Source organism: Mytilus edulis, chromosome 2, assembly GCF_963676685.1.
Source record: "Mytilus edulis chromosome 2, xbMytEdul2.2, whole genome shotgun sequence".
In the NCBI taxonomy this organism is placed as follows: domain Eukaryota; kingdom Metazoa; phylum Mollusca; class Bivalvia; order Mytilida; family Mytilidae; genus Mytilus; species Mytilus edulis.
This window is the reverse complement of record NC_092345.1, coordinates 30,315,723-30,340,875: the sequence shown is the minus strand read 5'-3', so window position 1 is coordinate 30,340,875 and position 25,153 is coordinate 30,315,723. Positions and strand designations below refer to the sequence as shown.

At 31.4% G+C, this 25,153-nt stretch overlaps 1 protein-coding gene across 1 annotated transcript in view; it reads right to left on the bottom strand.

Moving 5' to 3' along the window:
• Positions 1–2,861: 2,861 nt before the first annotated feature.
• Positions 2,862–25,153, bottom strand: part of LOC139510804 (uncharacterized) — a 46,288-nt gene continuing 23,996 nt past the window's right edge. The window contains exons 3-10 of the mRNA XM_071297334.1: positions 18,217–18,228; positions 16,980–17,056; positions 15,570–15,641; positions 12,521–12,665; positions 10,200–10,288; positions 9,370–9,441; positions 8,398–8,521; positions 2,862–2,946 (exon numbers count right to left, since the gene is read on the bottom strand). Of these exons, the coding sequence (XP_071153435.1) occupies positions 2,894–2,946; positions 8,398–8,521; positions 9,370–9,441; positions 10,200–10,288; positions 12,521–12,665; positions 15,570–15,641; positions 16,980–17,056; positions 18,217–18,228 (644 nt within the window). The 3' untranslated portion in view covers positions 2,862–2,893. The remainder of the gene's footprint in view (positions 2,947–8,397; positions 8,522–9,369; positions 9,442–10,199; positions 10,289–12,520; positions 12,666–15,569; positions 15,642–16,979; positions 17,057–18,216; positions 18,229–25,153) is intronic.

Genomic DNA, 25,153 nt, shown 5'->3' with positions numbered 1-25,153 from the left:
ATTTTCAACATTTATATGCATTGAAGTTGTAAGTTTAAGGAATACCTAAATTCTATACCCCCTTACCTCCACTTTTGGACTTCCTAAGAGTACAATTTTCGGCGCTACCATGTTTTTCTATACTGGTAACATTTGATTTGCCATTTGTTTAGGGACTTTCCGTTTTGAAATTGCCTCAGAGTTCAGTTTTTTTGTCATTTTTCTTTTTGTCATACCTTTCAGTTTATACGATATTCTATAACTTTTTTGCAATCAGCATTTTTTTTTATTGAAGGTTACATTAAAAAGGAATGCTTTTAAATCAATAGTTCTTAAGGGTAAGACTGGGTTCCTTTCTTTAAGGTTTTCCGATATTATAAATGGAATGATCACCATATATATACTATATATATGACAGTCTGGTATTTTCCTTTTGTCCTAACCTTAAATTCGTATTACTTTCATATGAAAGTGTATATGATAGTCACCTCATAAATCTTGTATGTATTTGGCAAAACCTTCGGGAATTTTTTATACTCAATGTTATTCAATTTCGTACTTTATTTGGTCTTATTAACTTTTTTTTATTCGAGCGTCACTGATGAGTCTTTTGTAGACGAAACGCGTGTCTGGCGTAAATACTAAATTTCAATCCTTGTATCTATGATGAGTTTATTTACAAACACTGGATCGATGGCACTGCTGGTTGAGATTTATTCCCCGAGGGTACCACTAGCCAAATTGTCAGCACTTCTGTGTTGATATAAATTATCATTGCTATGGTCATAATTATATTTTGACTGTTTTCAAAACTTTGAATGTTTTAAATTCTATGGCTTTTCTACCTCAGGAATATATTACCTTAGCTTTAATTGGCAAAACTTTAAGGAATTGTTCGTCCTCAATGCTCTTCAATTTCGTACTTTATTTGTCCTTTTACAGAAAACCCTAGTCGTATTTGGTACAACCTTTTTCAACTTTTGATCCTCAGAGCTGTACAACTTTGTACAACCTTTTTTTGACTTTCGAACTTTTATATCTGGTAAGTCTTGTGTGGACGAGGCGCGTTGTTGACAAATTGAATTTTAAACCTGATGCCTTTTGTTATCTATTATTCATGTGTTTCTTTGCCTAATACGTTATTTGTATTGTAGTCCTGTATTATTATGCTGTCATTTTAATGTTATATTTAACAATGCCATCAAAGTGCGAGGTTTGGCATACCACAAAACCAGGTTCAACCCACCATTTTTTTCTTTAAAAATGTCCTGTACCAAGTCAGGAAAATGGCCATTGTTATATTATAGTTCGTTCCTGTGTGTGTAACATTTTACGTTGTGTTTCTGTTGTGTCGTTTGTTTTCTCCTATATTTGAGTGTGAATTCACATTACTATAAGACGTGTCACGGTACTTTTCTATCCCAAATTTAGGTATTTGGTTTTGATGTTATATTGGTTAATCTCATCGGATTTTGTCTAATGCTTAGTCCGTTGCTCTGGTTGTTACATTTTAATGTTGTGTCGTTGTTCTCCTTTAATATTTAATGAGTTTCCCTCAGTTTTAGTTTGTTACCCCGATTTTGTATTTGTCCATAGATTTATGAGTTTTGAACAGCAGTATACTACTGTTGCCTTTATTTAAACCTTATTTGATTTTCGAGTCACTGATGAGTCTTTTGTAGACAAAACGCGTGCCTGACGTAAATTTCAATCATGGTTCTATGATGAGTTTATTTTCCATTCAATCCGCTTGTTTATATATTGTCCGCTGTTTGATTTTGGCAGGGTTTATGGACATCCCCATGTAAAACAAATTAAATGGAGTTCGGTAATTTTGTCAATACATTTTTTCCCCATTGTTTATGACTTTCTGGCGCATCTGCGATTTAAAGTCTCGAGTAACTTCAATTGTGCCGTTAGTACTGCTGAATCATGATGGATCATGTAAACTTCCAATTTCATATTGTTAATTTTAGCATTTCTTTGGAACGTCTTGTGGGCTTTGTTTCTTAAGGCCATGGTGTTGTTTATACTTCTTACGACTAGCTTGATATCTTCTTTTTTCGTGACTGACATAATTCCCTCTCAGTCACAGTTAAGAAAAATTTTCGACTCGTCGATTTAAAAAAATGCTTCTCGATATTATGTATTTTCTTAGTACGTTCATTTTTATTCAGAACATCTCCGAAAATCGAACAACAGTACTCTTTAAAAGACACTAATACAATTCAAAGAGACATATGCAGATAACGCAGAATAGTTGATACACGTATACATTTGAATGCCTGTACCAAGTCAGGACTATGACAGTTGTTATCCATTTGTTTGATGTGTTTGAGCTTTTAATTTTGTCATTTGAGTAGGGACTTTCCGTTTTGAAAACAAATTTAGAATTTGTCTGGGAGTTCAGTATTTTTGAGTTTTTTCCTTTTTGATGCAAAATGGAACCCACTTCCTTCAGTAGTAAACATCCAACACTTTAAGAATTTACAAAATAACATGCAGATAAAAGAGGGTTTATAACATGCTTGCCTCTTAGTAAGCCCTCCACGAGTTTCGTCTTCACAAGAATCCCCAGTGAGTCTCCATTCATAATAGCTCGAAGGATATTTTAGTTAGACAAAACCACGATCAATTTCCTGGAGTTATGACATATCTCAAACTTACAAATAGAATAACAAGGACAATTTCAATATTGAATTGCAATACATAGAAGAGTACTTTGCTGACACTTCTAAATATACAGCTACAGATAATTAGAATTTCTTTAACAAAGAATATATCACTATCAAACCGTCTCCGCTTCAGGTTTTCTCTTAGGAATGCGATGTACTTTAGTTCTGAATGGTAAAAATCAAGGAAGTTGCATTAGAAAAACTCAGTTATAATATCAACACTCTTTATTTTGAGCATGTTACCCGCTGGATGATGGCGAGACAGAAGCATGATGACCTAGTGTTACATGGTCTGAAAAATATAAATAAATCATAAACCATATATAATTTTAAAACCAGTTATAGCTAAAGTTATATCCCTTAAGACGAATATACGTTTCAGGAGCAGAAACTCAATGACTATTTCATACATAGGTTTATATGTGAAATCCCAAAACATACGGAGAAAAAAAGATTATTTTTATTCACAAAGACATATTAAACTAGAGGCTCTTAAGAGCCTGTGTCGCTCACCTTGGTCTATGTGCATATTAAACAAAGGACACAGATATCGATGGATTCATGACAAAATTGTGTTTTGGTGATGGTAATGTGTTTGTAGATCTTACTTTACTGAACATTCTTGCTTCTTACAATTATCTCAATTTATAACGAACTTTGCCCATTAGTAACAGAGGAAAATATTTCATTAAAATTTACAAAAATTTACAAAATATTAAAAATTATTAAAAATTGACTATAAAGGGCATTAACTCCTTAAGGGGTCAACTGAACTTTTTGGTCATGTTAACTTATTTGTGGATATTACTTTGCTGAACATCATTACTGTTTACAGTTTATCTCTATACATAATAATATTCAAGATAGTAACCAAAAACAGCAAAGCTTCCTTAAATATTTCCAATTCAGGGGCAGCAACCCAGCAACCAGTAGTCGGATTCATCTGAAAATTTCAGGGCAGATATATCTTTACTTGCAAAACAATTTAACCCCATGTCTAAATTACTCTTAATGCTTTGGTTTAAGAGTTATAAGCCAAAATCTACATTTTACCACTATGTTCTATTTTTAGCCATGGTGGCCATCTTGGTTGGTTGGCAGGGTCACTGCACACATTTTTTAAACTAGATAACTCAATGATGATTATGGCCAAGTATGGTTAAATTCGGACCAGCAGTTTTTGAGGAGAAGATTATTGTAAAAGATAAGAAAAAATTACGAAAAATTGGTAAAAAATGACTATAAAGGACAATAACTCCTTAAGGGGCAACTGAACATTTTAGTCAAAAAACTGATTTGTAGATCTTACTTTACTGAACATTATTGCTGTTTGCAGTTTATCTCTATCTATAACAATATCCAAGATAATAGCCAGAGAAACGGTATAAGTTCCTTAAAATTGCCAATTCAGGGGCAGCAACCCAACAACCGGTTGTCCAATTCGTCTGACAATTTCAGTACAGGTAGGTCTTAACCTGATAAACAAATTTACCCCCATGTCAGATTTGCTCTAAATGCTTTGATTTCAGAGTTATAAGCCAAAATCTACATTTTACCCCTATTTTCTAATTTTAGCCATGGCGCCCATCTTGGTTGGTTGGCCGGGGCACGCCACACATTTTTTAAACTATATACCCCAATGATGATTGTGGCCAAGTTTAGTTTGATTTGGCCCAGTAGTTTTTTTGTTAAAGCTAACGACGGACGACGACAACGACGGACTACGACGACGACGGACGACGACGACGGACGACGGACGCCAAGTGATGAGAAAAGCTCACTTGGCCCTCCGGGCCAGGTGAGCTAAAAATGAAGCAAGAGCAATTCTAACTTCCATTCAAAATGTAGATGTTTTACTTTTTTTCGAGTTTTTATTGATTATTGTATATTTTTCTAATTCCTATTCTCCGTCATCACGTATAAGATATTTTATGTCCAGGGAAAATTTCAATGAGTGCGTAAGCAATCTTTTGGCAAATTACTAAAACAAAACTTAGCAAATAAAGTATAAGGCTTTCGTCCCCGAGGGTATCACCAACCCAGTAGTCAGCACTTCGGTGTTGACATGAATATCAATTATATGGTCATTTTTATTAATTTTCTGTTTACAAAACTTTGAATTTTTCGAAAAACTAAGGATTTTCTTACCCCAGGAGTAGATTACCTTAGCCGTATTTTGCACAACTTTTTGGAATTTTGGTTCCTCAATGCTCTTCAACTTTGTATTTATTTGATCTGAGCGTCACTGATGAGTCTTATGTAGACGAAACGCGAGTCTGGCGTATAAAATTATAATCCTGGTACTTTTGATAACTATTTACACCACTGGGTCGATGCCACTGCTGGTGGACGTTTCGTCCCCGAGGGTATCACCAACCCAGTAGTCAGCACTTCGGTGTTGACATGAATATCAATTATATGGTCATTTTTATTAATTTTCTGTATACAAAATTTTGAATTTTTCGAAAAACTAAGGATTTTCTTACCCCAGGAGTAGATTACCTTAGCCGTATTTGGCACAACTTTTTGGAATTTTGGGTCCTCAATGCTCTTCAACTTTGTATTTATTTGGCTTTTTTTTTTAACTATTTTGATCTGAGCGTCACTGATGAGTCTGATGTAGACGAAACGCGCGTCTGACGTATAAAATTATAATCCTGGTACTTTTGATAATTATTTTGACAGATCAACAGCACTTTTTTTTAAAGTTTCTTTGATAATGATGTTATATTGCTATTTTACGAAATTTTCCTTTAATCTTACTGACTGATCATTTCCTGTCTCAGCACAATAGAGTGATATAAAAAGTTCGTCAGAAACTAAGGGCACACGTCCCGTTGTCGATGATTTAAACAATGTCGTCACTGGTTAAATAGCGATAAACAGATTATCATTGGTCATCTCAACTTGATTGATTTTCTCACTTTCGCCGTACCGGCTCAAGTGAGGAAATCAATCTCTTTGAGATGACAAACGATAATCTATTAATATTGCTAAGTTAGGTCAACATATACAATTCAACAGTTTCTTCAAGTAAAACGAACAACGCACATGTCCCTCTGAATATTTTCATATAAAAGGCATGATAAAATGTTAGGTTACAGCTGATTCTCATGAATATAAAAACTCTTTTACATTGATAGTTTAACCTATTCAAATTGAAGGAATATTGGTCTTAATAAATTTTAATGAGCTAAATGCCCCTTTCAATTAGTTTAATGATTTTATATTAATATGTATTACCCCAGTTTAACATGCAGAAGTTATAAATGACATTCAACAAAAATACTTAATTATTTTCATTAGTTCTGATTGTTCTTCTCCCACATACGGATCGGAATCGAATTAAAGAATCATCTGAGACCAATAGATTCCCACGTATTTACTCAACATTTTAATACAATTTTAGAAATGATACTTCCCTATCATCAATCAGACAACAACTTTTGTGATATATATGATACTGCCATATAATTGTCATACTTTAACATGAACTTTGTAAAGAAAAATAAATAAAAAACATAATGCGTTGTATCTTTTAATTACGTAAAAGAAATACAGAAGTCCTACTGATATAACATTTGCCGTTTATTATAAAATTGATTGTCTGGATTGGGTGTCATTTAAATCTATAATCTTTTATTTGACATGTCATTTCTCTATTCTTTAAATGTTAATACTCCTTATATCAATTTTTTTTATATCTTATCATCTCGTTAATTCTATTCAAAGGTTTTTTCTTTTTTTTTGTGTTGGTCCCATATTTTCGATTTTGTTAACACCATTAAGACCCTCAATAATTAGATGCGATGATTGTCAATAACATCGACCAGAGACGTTAATGATTGCGGATGTACGGAACTAAAGGTAACAGATTTAAGCGAAAATATAGGATTTCAAACTCGTTAATTAACCTCCTTTAAGCATTAACATATGAATTTTAATGAGCTTTCCCATAGTAAAGAGCATGTCTGTTTCACTAATATCATATTTATTGTTGTTTTAATTATGTTCTTCTTTATAAATAGCCTTATAATAACATGAACGGTACTATTTGCACCAATTGCGAATTTCGACAAAAACAGTCTATTCAGCGAAGCTCGAGGCTAAAATATTTGAAAAATAAAAACGTAACGTATTATAAAAATTAAAAAAACTTATTAACAAAAGTTCAGAAAAAGGTATAAATGTAATCAAATAAGTATCCATTTTAATTGAAGGACATTAAAATAGATATTGTTCGTCTTGAATAGGTAGAACGATAATCAACAACTCTATACATTTTTAGAATTTATGTATACAATGTTTTATCTTTCTTATCTAAATTTAGTTTATTTCTTTTATATTCCAAATTCGAAACCTGAAAATAACACTTTACAAAGTCAATGCTTTCAGAGCGGGTCTCTGGATCCCCCCAATCAGCAATGTTCAACAACAAATATTTGAAAACCAAGGATGTATAATCATCGAAACACGTGAAGTTCTTTCTGACCAATAGAGAACAAATTCTATCACTAAAACAGATATTCGACCCATTCAGTAGGGAGGATATTTCTAAATTTTAGATATAGTAAATATAATTACCTGTCAAAAGATATGATATAACATTATACATGCCAATTAATCATATCTAAATGTCCCAAATTTGATGAAAAAAGTCTGACAATTCAAAAAAATTGTACAATTAAAGAATGCCTGTTATATCTTTTCTGTCTATGGAGAAATTACTTCAAAAATGTAGTGCACAATGAATAACGCACGTAGTTGGTTATTTTGAAGTGTGCACACAATATTTTTTATGTTATTTCGAATAGACAGACAAATTATGACAGTCATTCCTTTTAATTTAATTCTAAATTCCATTTTAAACCGGCGTAAATCATTAAAAAAACGTTGATGACGTCACAGACAAATGTCAAAATTATGTCTATGAGCTGATAAACAGAACACTGTCAGCCAATCATAAATCGCATAACATCCAATATTAAATTATTGTAACATATGAAAACTTGAATAGAAAAGTTTCAGAACAGTGTACAGATGTCAATGATAGCAATTCCTGAAATTAAAGACTTAGAAACTTTGGCATGTATAATGTTATATCATATCTTTTGACAGGTAATTATATTTACTATATATACATTTCAGAAACTCTTTACTGCAAGTATTATATTATTTTATACCACTAGATATTCATAGATATTCAATAGATTCTTGATTATCTCAATCAAATTTTTACTTTTCTTTTATAATTAAAAAAAAAACCTTTAGCACTACGAAATTGCTTGTGTATAAACAATTATTTCGCATATGTAGAAAGCTGGACTAAATAAACTCGTCATAGATACAAAGATCAATAAATACAACAGCCAAGAAAAACAACTGTCCACAAAACACAACAATACAAAGATTGAGCAACAAGACCACAACTAATGTCCAGTGATTCGTATTACCTTAGCTGAATTTGGCAAAACTTTTAGGAATTTTGGTCCTCAATGCTCTTCAACTTTATACTTTATTTTGCCTTTTTAACTTTTTTGGATTCGGGCGTCACTGATGAGTCTTTTGTAGACGAAACGCGCGTCTGGCGTATATACTAAATTTAGTCCTGGTATCTATGATGAGTTTATTCATTTGCTGTTGTTTCATATTTACAACAGTATATCACATTTGCATCTATTTATAAAAATATCTCCAAGTTTAAAACGATACCCTCCACAACCTCATTGATTATTAAACTTACCAATTGATTCACATCCCTTAATGTTACAGAATGGGCTATCACAACAACCACCACATAACTGTGCAAATCCTTGACGTTTTCCATGTGGAACATGGGCCCCCAAAGCTAAAAATTGCCGACATCTCTGGAAAAATAAAGATATTGCAATATTATTGATATTCTTCACATATTTAAGTAAAATATATGCCTTTAGCAACCACCTGAGATGTATATAGATTAACGGCATTTTTGTTTTTAATACTGACTTTATCAACAAGAATATTAAGTCAACCCGCTAGGGAAAGCTGATATACGAGCTAATGAAGTCACTAAAAGAAAATGAAATGCCATTATACTTTTTATCGACAATTTGTCAAAACTGCAGTTTTTTTTTTATTGAGAATATGAGTTAGAATGAAACAGTTAGTAAAACCACTTTTATGCGTACAAAACGTTGGGATAGTTGTTTGAATGACGTCGCGTGCATTTCATTGAGAAACTGGCGCTGATGGAATTGAGCACGCGACACCCCTACTTGACGGTATGGCCTAATATTTTCGAGTATCAAGTCCTGATCATGATCTTAAAAATATATGAAAGTAAGATCAAAGGGAATATGTACAAATTGCCGATAGATAGACATAGATGACAGCAGTTTATCCATTTTAACTTCGTTTTCATCTTCGGTATTATTTGCAAAAGCGTAAACAAGAACGTTCTTATTGGCTGACAACGTCCTTAACATTGGAAATACTACCAATGACTTGACGTTATTTTCATTTGGGTTACGACCAATGAAATTATTTATCTTCCTGTTGATTTTGAATTTATTACAAAACAATCGAAATAACAGAAAAAACTAAATTCCTGTCTTCACTACAGTTATTGTTTTTTAATTGACATAGATATTTTCAAGAAATGAAAACCAATGAAAACAAGTAAAAAAGTAAGTAAATAACAAATGAATACTAGTATGTTTTTATCATGCTTTACCTGTTTTTCTCGACACCCAAGTTTATGACGGATATCTCCTCTATCGTTATAGAAGATATCGGCGAAGCATTCCTGAATTAAAGAGAAAAGTGTTAGATGTGCTTTAATATTTGACAGTTGACCTATCTCTCTGTATAACAATAAATCATTACAAGAAGGTGACAATAAATATTTATTGTCAAGAACATGTTCCTCAAAATATACTCAAGACGTGTATGCTGATTGATATTGTTTGTTTATTACAAGTATCTGATATGGGCCCACTCTAGTTGTTTTCCGTCTCATTATTCGAGCATGTTATCAATGCAAATCAAAGTAGCACATCTCATCAGATATTGAAGATTAAGAGGAAACCACACATAAAAAGGCAGATATCGACAAATACCAGACTATGACAGACAAAACGTAGTTATAACTTGCCATGTAGCCTCATTATAGAATACTTGTAAAGAAACATAAATAACCAGCCACAAAGACAATAATTGTAACTGAAGATATTTTTAGATAATGTTACCAAGAACTTATGTATGTATATTACAAATAAGTCGGATATACTACTTAATAATTGAAATCAACATAGAGACATACAGAAACAATGAAGGAGTATCAACAAAAAAGATTATTAAAAAAAAGTAATGAAAGAAAAAATAGTAAGCAAATACTTCAAAATGGAACTTTATTCAGCCTTCACTTAGTAATTAAGAATAACACTCTGATGAAAAGAAGAATGCAGCACAAGAATAACATATTTTTATGACAAATCTGATGACGACCGAAGACAATTGGGCGATAAATCTTAATTATTAAGAGCTAATATGATTGACTCCTACATTATATTCCGGACATGCCACCAGGGTTTCACATGCTGCTAGATCTTCGATATCGTCACATTTATAACACTGCATATTTGGTGCTGGAGCTGAAATTTAATATCATATAAAGATTAATGACATAATTCAGCCTTTTGTTAATTAAATGTAATCAGTGACATATGGCAATTATTGAAAAGATTTCTCCCCGAGGGTACCACCAGTCCAATAGTCAGCACTTCTGTGTTTTGTGCTGACATGAATTATCTTTGATATGATTATTTTTATAAATTAAAAGATTAAAGTTGGAAGAAAAGCGAAATACTAAAAATTGTCTACACCATGAATAGATTCACATAGCTGTATTTGGCAAAACATTTCGGAATTTTGAGTCCACAATGATCTTCGACTTCTTTTGCTTCTTTTATTCGAGACTGATTGAGTCTTTGGAACGAAAAACGGGTCTGGCGAACTAAATCTAAACCTGGTATCTATAATGAGTTTATTCACCCCAAGTATATATTTATAAATAACAGAAAATGCCTCAACATTAATCATGGGTGGGTGTTAAAACACCGGTAATTATATGTTCTTTTAACGTTATTTCGTGCTTTTCAAATAGGCCGTTTCAGAATCTAAAGCACTATGGGTAATTTCATTGTTCGTACCCCAAAATGAAAATAACGTCACGTCATTGGCTGAATTTTAATTGATTGGGACAATTTAAACCAATCACCACGCTTTGGTGTACACTTTTGAAAATATTACCCAGAATGCATTAGATTCTGAAACGGCGAATTGCATAAGTGTATTTGCAATTGTAATCTTTAGAGTGTGATATATAAATGAAATTCTCACAGATTTACTTTTTGGAATTAATTAATTGGACAATGGTCACTTAATATATTGACAAACTAAAGGTGTGTATTGGTAAAAGACATATTACAAGATGTTCCGTTAATGATAGTTTGCATAGGAAATGTTTTCACCTGTTATTGTTCTTTTTCATAGAATACAACAAGAGGTTATATCTTAAATTCTGTAAACAGGCATCATTCACCGCGGAAACACAAATAGATAGGCATACAATTTATTTTGATATGTTGCTGCACAGAAATGCAGTATAATGGGAAAAACATCTTTTAAACTTAAAGAAATTTCTCTTATTTGTGAATCCAAATTACATACTCATTTTATTCAAAGCATTTTTTAACACGGTTTTACGATCTAGCAATATTAGTAAATACATTGATAAATAAAAGTAAACAAAACATCCAAGAGAAACGAAATATAACCCAGCTTTCATCCCCAAGTTGTAACCGAAGGGATCATGAATATCATGAATATAGATTTTTGTTTTCTTCAAATTTTAACAATTATTTTGCTATAACAAACCTAATCGAGTAATAGACTGAACGTTAATTACTCGACAGATTTGTTTGTAAATTGTAAGCGAAACTCTCTTTATAGTTTACTCTCCCTATTTAGTGATATGCATTTTATTCTTGTGTCAACAAGTAAAATTGAAAATGACAAAACATGGAATGAAAGTTACCCTTTTCACAAATACTCTTAGATAGTTACTTTGTGTATTTTGTCTTGGTTATTAGTATTTGTGTAAAGAAACAATCTGGTAAGTTGAACACTACCAAACTGAATTTTTAAAGTGTGTTCATTTGTTGCGTGCTTACACCGGCTGTTAACGGAGGGGTTAGCTTTCACAAAAAATGTAAACCCTGTTACATTATATATGTACCTGTAATCCCTTGGTTGATTCTGGTTAATTTTGTCATGTTTGTTTTTTGTAAATTGCATGGATATTATTCAGTTTCCGTTTGAATTATTTCAGGAGCCTATACTAAAGTGGTTGTCATAGGTTGAGCACTGCTCTTCTCTCGTTTCTTTTTTCGTTGGTTTTGTCTTTTGAATTTTTTCCATTTCATCTTTTAAATTGTTTCTTATTTTTTTTTAAATTGTTTCACATTTCATCATTTAAATTGTTTCACATTTCATCATTTAAATTGTTTCACATTTCATCATTTAAATTGTTTCACATTTCATCATTTAAATTTTTTCACATCTTGATATTTCAATTATTTCACATTTTGTATTACCGCGGTCTGTTATAAGCTACTATACAGTCAGGATTTGACAATTTTAATTGTTCAAGTGATGAAAGCTTTATATTTTGGACAGTTGTCACGTTTGGAATCACACTTTATCTCCTTTTGATATATTTTTTTTAGATCCAAAATATAATGAATTTTACCCAATATTCTTTTTGACTCATTTTTCCCTGCGCACAAATGTCCGCTTTAAACGTATCTTTTATGAAGACTTACTTGTTGAATCTGTACATAGAGCATTATTACAGTACCCTTTGTCACAACATTTTGTACACAGATGTATGACACTTCTCTTATCTTTTACTCCAAGTACTTCTTCCAGGTCACGCTTTCCACCCAAAGTTGATAGAAGCTTGCATATCTACAAAAGATTTAAGCTATGTTTTACACTAACAAGTTAATATATCGGTTTATCCTTTACTTCCTTCATGATCATATATAGTTCGATATACTATACTATGCAACCTCATCATTAATGGTCCGAATTCCTGGCTATTTTCAGCTAGGAATTAAGTCAACACTCCTGTGTTGACATTAAGTATCATTAATGCATTATTTTTTGCAAATCTATAAGTTTATTCTACCTTTAGGTATAGATGGCATCATTCTTTAATTTTTTTGAATTTTGTTTTTTCAGTGCTCTTCAACTTTCTAATAAATTTTAGCTTCCGACTTCCTGCTACCAGTTAAAACTGAATTTTATTACTTTTATTTGATTTTAGACAAAAAAGGAGAATACATATAGACTCTATGGCTCTTTTTCGTTTCTAAAACTACAAAGAAAAAACATATATAATACCTTTTCATTATGTTATGAAAATAGTGTTAAAGTGTAATTTACGAACAGCGGTATACTACTGTTGCCTTTATTTAACAACATTAGAGCATACACGTTTTTTTTTATTACATACTAATAAGCATGATTCAGTTCCATTTTTTTAACGCAAATGGAACCTTTGAAAAAAATCAAATGTAGGTAACAGAAAGTTGTTTCACAAATTTTACAAAATCTTTCAGATGATAACTAAAAACCTTATATTCACGTACCGTGTCGGCTGTTTGGACAATCAATACATAGATATACCTTAATTTTTATGATTTCAACGCAAATTTATGTACTTGCTTTGTTGAACTTAAAACTTAGTGTTACATGGGATCATATGCATGTAACTGCCCTTCTGAAAGCATATCCGAGATTTTATATGTGATATCAATGTACCTAGTCAGATATACACCTTTCTTTTTAAATGTTTAAATGAGATTATTTATATATATGATCAATTTTGTTACCACATTTTCAGGCTTAGAGTCTACAGTTTAAATGCAATGCATTACGTAACAAGTTGATATATCAGTCTATCCTTTACTTCCTGCATGGTCATAAAGTTCGATGTACTAGATTATTAAACCTCATAATTACTGGTCCAAGTTCCTGGTTATTTTCAGTAAGAAACTATTTCAATACTTCTATGCTGACATGAAATATCATTAATGCATTATCTTTTGCAAATCTATTCAAAAACTATAATTTTATTCTGCCTCTAGCTATAGTGGGCACTTTTCTTTTCTTTTCTTTTTTTGTATTTTGTATTTGTCCGTGCTCTTTGACTTTCTAAAAGATTTTATCTTCCTTCTTCCTGCTATACATTTAATGTCCCAGGGAAAAATGAATTTTATAACTTTCATTTTATTTTAGACAAATAAGGAGTATAGATATAGACTCTATGACTCTTTTTCATCCCAAAAATCACAAAGTAAAAAACATAAAGAATACCGTTTCATTATGTTACGAAACTAATGCTATGGTGTAATTTGGCAAAATTAGATCAAACATCTTTATTATTACGTAAGAAGCATATTTCATGTTTCATGTCAGATTGACAGCATAGATTTTCAATTTGACCATTTAACCCTGTTAGATTTTAAGCCAAACATTTTTCATGTTATCACTTGAGTATTAGTATCTTCACTATTGGAATTATAGCTGATATTAAAAAATATTGTACAATATAGGCAACAGTAGTATACCGCTGTTCGAATTTCATAAATCAATGTGGTATAGTTGTACCTGTCCTGCCAGTTTGTCAAATGTACATTTTTTAATTTATATAGATTATCTGTAATATTTACATTCTATGTGTTACATTTTATTGTTAAGAACCTACCCTGTGATATTCATCGTTTAATATATCACTAGAACACACCCGCGAAATCGCGGGCATTCAGAGCGTAGTTTAAAGTATGTAAAGTGTTGTTGGAAGAATTTTGTAAAATATTGAATGACTGGAGAATTCAGCAAAAGTATCATCAGTCATAGGTTATTGGGGACAAGAAAATGTTTTTTTTTTATCCCTCCTCCTTTATTTCCAAAATTCCAAATTTTTGGTTTTCTATCAATTTCAATATGAACATACATTTAGTATGTTATGAACATTTTTAAGTAAAGAGCCTGTAATTCAGTGGTTGTCGATGGTTAATGTGTTACATACTTGTTTTTCGTTCATTTTTTTAACATAAATCTGGCCGCTAGTTTTCTCGTTTGAATTGTTTTACATTGTTATTTCGGGGCCTTTTAAAGCTGAGTATGCGGTGTGGGCGTTGCTCGTTGTTGAAGGCCGTACGGTGACCTATAGTTGTTAATTTCTGTGTCAATTTGGTATTTTGTGGATAGTTGTCAACATGGCAATAATACCACATCTTCTTTTTTTTTTTGGAATCAATGGATTTTGTAAAAGATTTAATGACTGGAGAATTTTATAAAAAGGTATCAAAAGTTCACATGAATAATTTAAGCGCTTATCTGTATATTATGAACATTCATTACCGAGTTCATTACTTTATAAATAAAGTGTATTTGCTTTCAATTCTAAGTTTTCTAATCGATCCATGGTGGTCATAGATATAGTAAACAGACCCTTAATAAACTCTGTGACAGCCGTGGATAGTAAACTTGAAAATGATAGCAGATGGAATTCTGAAAATACACTTTATTCGTTCAAAGTATACAGAAAAATGCAAACCGGAAGTCTAATCTGACTTGAAATTTTGTCCAATGACGGGACAATATCCGGATGCCTTTTTTCTCGGTTTTCTCCCAAAATAACTCAATCTGAATAGTCATATGAATGGATGACAAATGCAACTATGCACTGTATCTTTAGGACACAGAGGCGTGTTGATTAATTTATTGTGGAAAGAAGAGAAGCGACACACAAAATTAGGTCTTCTCGTTTATTAGTATAGATGTGATAAGTAATGTACATACCCTGTCGGATTTACATCCTAGATTATACAACATATGACCATTGGCGTTTAGATACTTGTCTGTAAAACAATGCTGTAAAAGAAAATATTAAGTATGTTTTTTCATTCATTGATCTATACCCATCTATATCAATGTCCAAATTGTATTTGAATACGACAAATGACAAAAATAACTGAGTGTTAATATATATATATATCCAGTAGATTGCAAAAGGGGCAATGAAAAATCTAACGAATAAAAACATGATTGAGCATCAGCAACAACATCAAAAACTTGGAATGAACTTATGTTCTTAATAAGTAAGCAGTTTCTTCTTCACAAGTCGAATCCACCGTTATGGCATTCTGGATGGAAAAGAGAAAAGGAGGTCGGAATTGAGACTACCTATGACAAATGAATTATACCTTGAATCAAAGTAATTTGAATATACCATGAAGATCAAATAAGTAATGAGGGTGTCCTTATGAGTTTCGGAATGATGAATTGATTTTTTTATCAAATTAAACTTACTTCTTATTCGTATCCCCCCGACAATTGATCGTGGATTTCTCTACATATGATTAAAAATGAAAGAGCTTACATGTCCTCTCAAGATTTTACTGATACAAAGTTACTGACAATACGGAAGGTTTTAAACCAAAAGTTACATGTAGTAATGTTAAAATTCCCAATTAGAAAATAATACAGACGCCATCACTAGTTTTTTTTACCGCTGCGGACTTTTTTTTTCACAGATGACGACAGATATGTTTCAACAGTCGTTACATCCCGTCTTCCTCTTTTCAATGCATGTCACCTACCGAAGTAGGCTTTTACCGGGTTTTTACTTGCATGAGTAATGAGACGGTGCCACATGTGGAACATGGTCCGTTTATCCTTCCAAAGCACTTGAAATAATTCCAGTTTTGTTGGGGTTCATGTTGCTCTGATTTAGGTGGACTATTGATTGTCTTTTGGTAGATTTTTTGTTTTTGGCCTTTGCATTGCCAGTACATTTTCGATTTATAAGTTTGATTATCCCTTTAGTATCTTCGCCTCTCTTTACCTTTCACTTTTAGAAATCACGAAAATATATTAATTATTCGTATATTAATTTAAATATAGACCTGTTGTCACGTGTTGAAATCCAACATATATTATGTTATAACAGCTTGAATATTTCAATTTTTTGAAACTACATTTTTTTTATATTTTATTTTTTATGAATGCATTTTTTTTTTTATCTGTGAGGATTTCCTTTTCACAGTCAGGACGTTGATGTATAAACACGATCCTTGTTTTTGGTAATTTGACATATACATATTTTAGAAACAAACTTCATATTAAAGTTATTCACCCGGGCTGTAATTCATTTTTTATAGGTGCAAATGATATCATGTTTATGTAAAGATGTTATGTTTAAGATAATACCTCGTCTGCTGGACAATTAATTGCACGTTCACAATCAACAGGTGAAGCCACACCGTTGCAGGAGTAACACATAAAGGCTAAAACATATCATTTGAAAATATATGTTAATAACTTACATAGAAGTGTTATCATTTATCAGCAAAACACCTCGGTAATTAAACAGACAAGATAGTACAGCGATTCATATTGCAAATCAAAAGTAGTCCTAAGGTTTAATTTTTCGTAGGAATAAAAAATAGATACTATTGTATTCCAAATCCAGAACTATAAAACATTTTGTTATAGTGTCACTGTATTTAGAAAATTCAAGATATTGACAATATTCCTGTTTTATCAAAACAATTTTCTTTTTGTACAAAAGAGAAAATATTAAATAATTAAATATCAGTTCTATGGAATTAAGTTACATACAGAAGAAATAATCGCTTAGATATATTACAATATTGCTGCATGCCTAGTTTTTGTTTAGCTAATATGTCAATCTGCACTTGAAATATCGATAAGAAGTTATATATAGAATAAAGTGACATATACGTAATATCTACACTGACTTAACTTCTACAGATTGAGATATCAAAACTATGTCATCTGCATATAATTTATGGATAATAGACTGACTTTTCAGTTTGACTAGACCTGAAGAGTTGAAATGGTCACGTTGATCATTTATATATATAAAAAAGAAAAACTACATCCCTGTCTAACTCCTGACTGAATGAATATGATAGTTTTAAAGAAAATGAAACAACTTTGCTCGTGTTTTAAATATTTGTAAGAATTTCAAACTTTGAAGTAACATACTAGTTTATATAAAAGAGCAAGACTGTTGAACATATTTTTTATATACCTACAATACAAACGAACAGATTTTAAAAAAGGAAACCAATGTGTGATCACTAGATCTGAGCCATTTTTTCAAAACAAATTGGATCTTAGTAAAATTGATATTAATGACTTCTAAGTATACATCAAGTGTATAAAATCATATTTTATAACAAAAGAAACAGCCTTTCCTCTTCAACCAGAGAGATTGTTAATACATTGACTTTAAATGAATGGGTTTCTCTAACGGAAAGGGCAAATACGACCTTTGAGTATAAGATCAAACACTTTTTCAAAAAGATCGTATAAACCAGTTATATCTATAATATTTGTTGATGTACTAGAACAAATGTATATAGTAACGAACTAATACTGAATTGTTACACAAGATTATCTAGAAAGAACAGATACTCACCATGACATCGTGCTGTAATAAATAAAAAACGAATCTTTTACTGAATAAGTCGAGCAAGAAAAAAAAAAGATTTTTAGGTTGTAAAAATATTAGATCTGAAACGCATTGTATATATAAAGACCATAATTTTTGATGGCATATGCAATATCAAAGTTATAAAATCAAGCTTTATTACTTTCTTACCCGTTGTAAAAATAAAATATATTAACTTTATACAAAAAGTTTTATATGAACATGTTCCGAAAGCATATTGAGCAATTGCTTATCATTGTTCGCGGTAATTTACAATTTGTTAGGGATATAATTTTTCATTCATCAACTACGATGTCACTATAACTTAGCTTGCACTAAAACCTTATTTCTACTGATTAACTTTGTTTTGATATTTTTAATTATTAAAGTCGTTTATTTAAACTGCTCTAAAGAGTATGTCTCATGATTTATTGAATGATTGATTGATACATTGGTTGCTGATAAATTTACGTCCATTGGTAAGGAACATATATTTATGTCTAAATAATTTGATTTTGGATGTAACGCATCTTCTGATTGGCTGACGTTATTTTGTTATGAGCCCATAGACATAATTCCGTCATGTGACCGTGATGTCATCAATGTTTTTTCATGGTTTTCTACGGTTTAATGTGGAATTTAGGACTAAATTATAAGAAATAACTGTAATATTTTTTCTGTCTATTCGAAATAACATAAAAAATGTGGTGCACACTGTTAAATAACCCGCTACGCGCGTTATTCATACCTTAACTGCGTTACAATAAAAAAAAAATGAATTAGTTGCAAACCTCAAAACTATATTTTCGCTGTCACTGATAAAGGGAATTTATTTATTTACTATTGGAGATATTGGATTTCAAATATTTACATATACTTTTAAAAAAAAACATGTATACCGATTATCAAAATGTTTTAAGAAAAAATTATAGAATCATGTCATAGTTTGAAAAAGGAGACATTATTCTTCAGTATATCTTATTTTATTTAGTAAACGCTGAAATACCAGTCTATCAGCTTTATCTATAATATTACATAAACATGATATTAAATAATATAATCGTATTTATCTATAAATGAAACTCTGATGAAAATTATAATATGTCTTTCACAAATAATACACAGAAAAGGTGTGAATTCATGTCTGCCAAATCCTATGGAGTTGTTTGGCTTTAATGTACTTAAGCGCTGCATATACATTTTAGGTTTTTCTTCAATATTTGCTAAAAGTACCATTTATGAAAAATAAATTTCAAAAATACTTATTCAATCTTATCTATCTGTAATTTTTTGTTTGTTCATAATGATGGCATCCCTCGAATACAGTAGTGTACATTATGCACTGTGTGGATGTACATACAATATTGAAATTAACATTTCAGAACAATTCTGAAAATAAACGTTACCTAGTTTTGTTTGCCCTTTCTCGGAAGATAACTTCATAGCACTATATAGATTTATGAGTAGCATACATTTCATAGTTTCATAGCTGTATACCATGGTATATAGGTTTATAGTCAGTAACGTCTTTCATATATTTCTCATATAAACGCAGTTATATCTTTTACATTCAAATACACATATAAGACCACGAACCAGTGTACCATTAAAAAAAGAGGTGTTAAATACCAAAGAGATATTCAACTCATAATTCGAATATGAACTGACTATGCCATAGCACAAAAACAAAATAGAAAATTACCATTAATAGAAAAACCTATAATATGGGGATTCCATCCTATACATAACAGATAAAAAAACAGCCATTTTCAAATAAGCTTCGAGTAGCAATATATCATGATAAATGAAACTGTAAAGGAATATTTTCTTGGATTGTCTAAAATAAACACATTTAAAGAAACGAGGAAAATCATAGTTGATTACTTCAATATTTAACAGTGAACTTCACTTACCAATAAGCAACAGATGTATTCCAAATGTAGCAACTAGAGACAACCCAGACATATTTCCGTATTAGATTTAAGTGAATCTACCTGAACTACCAAAGTTCTTCCAGTACACCAAGATAAGAAGAAAACCTTTAGGTCAGTCATGTTCCTTATAAATGGACAAGTGCAGATTTTCCTGCAATTGAGATAAAAATTATACAACTGATAACATTTAAGATCAAACAAAGTAAATTGACATGATTTTCATGACAAGTTGCATTTAAATAAAATTACGAATAATACATTTAAAAAAAAAAATAATATGTAACAAACTGTTCATAATATTTTAAATGCATGTAACTGAAAAGTAAAATAACAAAAATACAGAACTCCAATAAATTCAAAATGGTAAGTCTCTTCTCAAAGGGCAAAATCAAAAGCTAACACATCAAAGGAAAGAAAAACAATTGTATTATTCCTGACGTGGTACAGGTACTTGCTTACATAGCAAATTGTGTTTATTAAAGATAAAGAATTAACATGGTAATATTAATCAACCGCACATATGCATGATATGGTACGGAGCAGATAAGTTGGTAAAATGAACACAAATGTATATAAGCTTTATGAATTGTACACAAACAAACAGACACACATATAATGCCTATTTAGCTTCGAACAAATATATATAACATGAAAATAAAGCAATCGTGGAAGATGAGGATAAAGGCATATGTAAATAAACCCATCATAGATACTAGGACTAAATTCTGTTTCGCGCGTTTCGTCTACAACAGACTCATCAGTGACGCTCGTATAAAAAAAAGTTAAAAAGGCCAAATAAAGTACGAAGTTGAAGAGCATTGAGGACCAAAATTCCTAAAATTTTTGCCAAATCCAGCTAAGGTAATCTATTCCTGAGGTAGAAAAGCCTTAGTATTTCGAAAAATTAAAATTTTGTAAACAGTTAATTTATAAATATAACCATATCAATGATAATTCATGTCAGCACAAAAGTGCTGACTACTGGGCTGGTGATACCCTCGGGGAAATAAATCTCCACCAGCAGTGGCATCGGCCCAGTGGTTGTAAATAAACTCATCATAGATACCAGGACTACATTTTGTACATACGCCACACGCGCGTTTCTTCTACAAAAGACTCATCAGTGACGCTCGAATCCAAAAAAGTTAAAAAGGCCAAATAAAGTACGAAGTTGAAGAGCATTGAAAAACGAATTTCCTAAAGGTTTTGCCAAATCCAGCTAAATAAATACTGTTAATGTATAACTATAGCCATAATAAAAAAAGGCTTGCATTTACTCCAGTAATATTTTAAAGAATTACTCAGTAGAAAGCAAGTTTATGACGTATGGCCAACGGTAAATGTAACTTAAAATATTTGAGACATTAAGTATGTATTGTTATTTCTCCCTTTCACCTTGACATTTCTCTGTTCAAAGTTGACATTTTGCAGTTCAAAGTTGTCTCACTTCCATGTTGCATCTCTGAAATAATACTCAATTTATTTAGCTAGTACAAAAAACTTGAAAACAACACGTTATAAATTCCAGGCGTCCATAGAACATTTATAAGGCCCCTAATGGGGGGGGGGGGGGTCCTAGTAATCACATAATCACCATTTTTTGCCAATATAATCACATAATCATTAAATATTTGCTTATCTTTAGTAATCAAATAATCATAAACTAAAAATACAGTCCTAGGTAATCAAATAATCATGAAATATTTGACTTAATAATCAAATAATCATTAAAAAAACGGCCAAGTAATCACATAATCAAAAACCCCATGAGGGCCCTCATTTATTGATTTTCCTTCATTAGGAACGTTCAAAGCCAAGAATTTGAAAGCAAATGATGTATATTCCAAAGCAGTTGCAGAGCTATATGACCAAAAAGAACATGAAAATTAGCCAAATCAATTTAAGATCAATTTACCTGAGGATGTCGAAATCTTAGTTTCTATGTAATTTTCAAAATTATAAACAGACAATTTTAGAAAGTTTGGTTTAAATCATGTAAGTATCGAACCTCACCCCCGGAGGCTGATAATCCACCGACAGAAGTGTCGACCCAATTATGTGCAATGAAAACAACACTTATTTTAAATTTCTACATTATCAAGGGCATATTTCCATTATGACTATTCCTTTATAATATAGTGTATTCTGAAAAAAAAAACCTTTGTTGATACAATGGTATAAAGAAACATATAGATATCTATGAAATTATTATAAGACATATGAATAAAGTGTGAAAGACGTGAATTTGAAATAAAACCTCGTTAGTTTATTCTAGCACTATTTTAAAAGTAACGGAGTGGAAACCAGTGCTGAGACGTGCAATCAGATAAAGTTAATAAAGATAAAATTATTTCATATTACTTGACATCAATTATTGAATACAGCCAATATAAAAAAGAAGATGTGGTATGATTGCCAATGAGACAACTATCCACAAAAAAACAACAAAATGACACAGACATTAACAACTATAGGTCACCGTACGGCCTTCAACAATGAGCAAAGCCCATACCGCATAGTCAGCTATAAAAGGCCCCGATAAGACAATGTCAAACCATTCAAACGAGAAAACTAACGGCCTTATTTATGTAAAAGAATGAACTAAAAACAAATATGCAACACATAAACAAACGACAACCTCTGAATTACAGGCTCCTGACTTGGGACAGGCACATACATAAATAATGTGGCTGGGTTAAACATGTTAGCGATTTTTTTGTGTATTTGAAAATTATAGATCACTGACAATAGAAAAGGATGAGGTTCACGATCAGCATAAACCAGGTTAAACATACTTTATTCGGAAAATTACTGTGCCAATTCAGTAATATAGCTGTTGATTTCAATTCATTCCGTTGATTGATAGCGTTTGATTGTCTCAGTTTTTACGTTATTCCCTTTTTCACTTTTCATTGGAGTTCAGTACGTTTGTTATATTTTCTAATGGCTTTCACTTTTGGTTTTGCTATTGAAGAAAGTACTTTTGTCTTTAGTTCCGATTGAGTCAAATGCAGCGGTTATAACAATAGTAAACATCAGATTGTGAACGGAGTTTCATATTGCATCTGCAGTACCGATAGTTAAAAAGGTGTGATATATCTCCAAACTCCAACTAATGATTATTTAGACCTTGTATATCATTAGTAAAGAATAAGAATTTATAACATAAAATCATCACTTTGCCCTCTGTTGGGATGGTTATATAGGGCTGATGAGCAGAGGATGCTTGATTAGTGTTAACAACTCCTTTTAAAAAATGTTAATCAAAATCCCTTAAACTTACAGATCAAATCTGTTATATGCAAAAGGAATTACCTTTTATTCCTCTTAATTTACTTATCGTGCATTCATCTAATGTACACTAGTATACGCTCATTCAATTATCTTTTAAAAAAGCCTGCTATCTGAACTGCAACTTATAGTTTACAATAAGTATTTACTTGCAAAATCATATATTGTCAGTTCTCGGCTCTGACAAGACATTTTTCACTTTCATGTTGAAACAATACTCAATTGATTCAACATGTATTTTGATATCATTATAAGTTTCTAAATTGTCGAGAAATAGTTCAAGAATGAGAAATGTGAAAGACGTTAATTTGAAAGAAACCTTTTGAGTTAACTCTAGTAATATTTCATAATTAATTTTACGTAGAACCTAATTGAGTGAATTACGGTCTGGTTAAGTTAATACCAGTGAACCAAAATAGTATTCCGTAATCATTCTTGATATCAGCTATGTATTGAATAGAACCAAGAAGATGTTTCTTATAAAATAAATAGATCATTAAAGATAAAAATAGGGTGGGCAAACTTAATTTGAAAAAAAGAAGAGTGATCACTAGTATTTGTTACATTTTCCCTTATAGTTCCAGTTAACTTACTACTGCCTTTCAATATTTGCATTTAACATTAACATATTGTTGTAAAGAAATTTGCAATGATGAATTAGAGACAACAGTAGTAAACCGATGAACGAATCTCGTAAACCGATGAACGAATCTCGTAAACCGATGCACGAATCTCGTAAACCGATGTACGAATTACGTAAACTGATGAACGAATCTCGTAAACTGATAAACAATTCTCGTAATTCCTTGTAGAATATTCAAATCAACTTTTAAAAGATCAAAGCGAGATCGGTCGCGTCGACATTACAAAAATTGAGATAACAAAAAAACCCGAACCATGGGGAAAACTGAAAACTGAAAGTCACTAATTGGCAATATCAATTCTCAAACTCATCAAACGAATTGATAACAAATGTCATATTCCTAATGTAGAAAATGGTGGATTAAATCTGGTTTTAAGAAATAAATGAATGCATTTCCCTCATTCGTGGCTCTGATTCCTCCTGTGGATTAGGCTATACCTTAAGACCTTTTCATGCTCCATCAGCTTTCTGTCGTTTATACAAAGTGTTAAAATAACGATTGTTACCCTTGTGCATTATCGTATCTGGTACCTTAAAATTGTTACCGAGTTACAAATTTAATGTTATTTCTACCACTAGATGGATATATTTGTTGGTGAAATGTTGAACACTGAGGTCATCATGTGAAAATTACCTCATAACTACGGTGTAGATTTCCTTAGCTGTATTTTGCAAACCTTTTAGGCATTTTGGTCCACTATGCTGTCCAACTTCGTACTTTATTTTGCCTTTGTAACTTTTTTTGGATTCGAACGTCACTTGTGAGTCTGTCATAGACTAAACGCGCGTCTGGCGTTCAAACAAAATTTAATATAGGATTTAACGCCTTTTTAAAGGAATTTATTGGTGTATGAACTCGACCAATTCACTCACAAACAAATAAAAGTCCGAAGGACTTTTTTGATATGTTTGTGAGTGACTTGGTCCAGTTTATACACCAATATCCTTATAATTCTTTCAAATCGGAGATAGGGAATATATGTTTCCACACTCGTTACCTTTATCACACGTACATTGTATATTTATGTCATTGATTAGGCCTGGCGCATGAATAAAT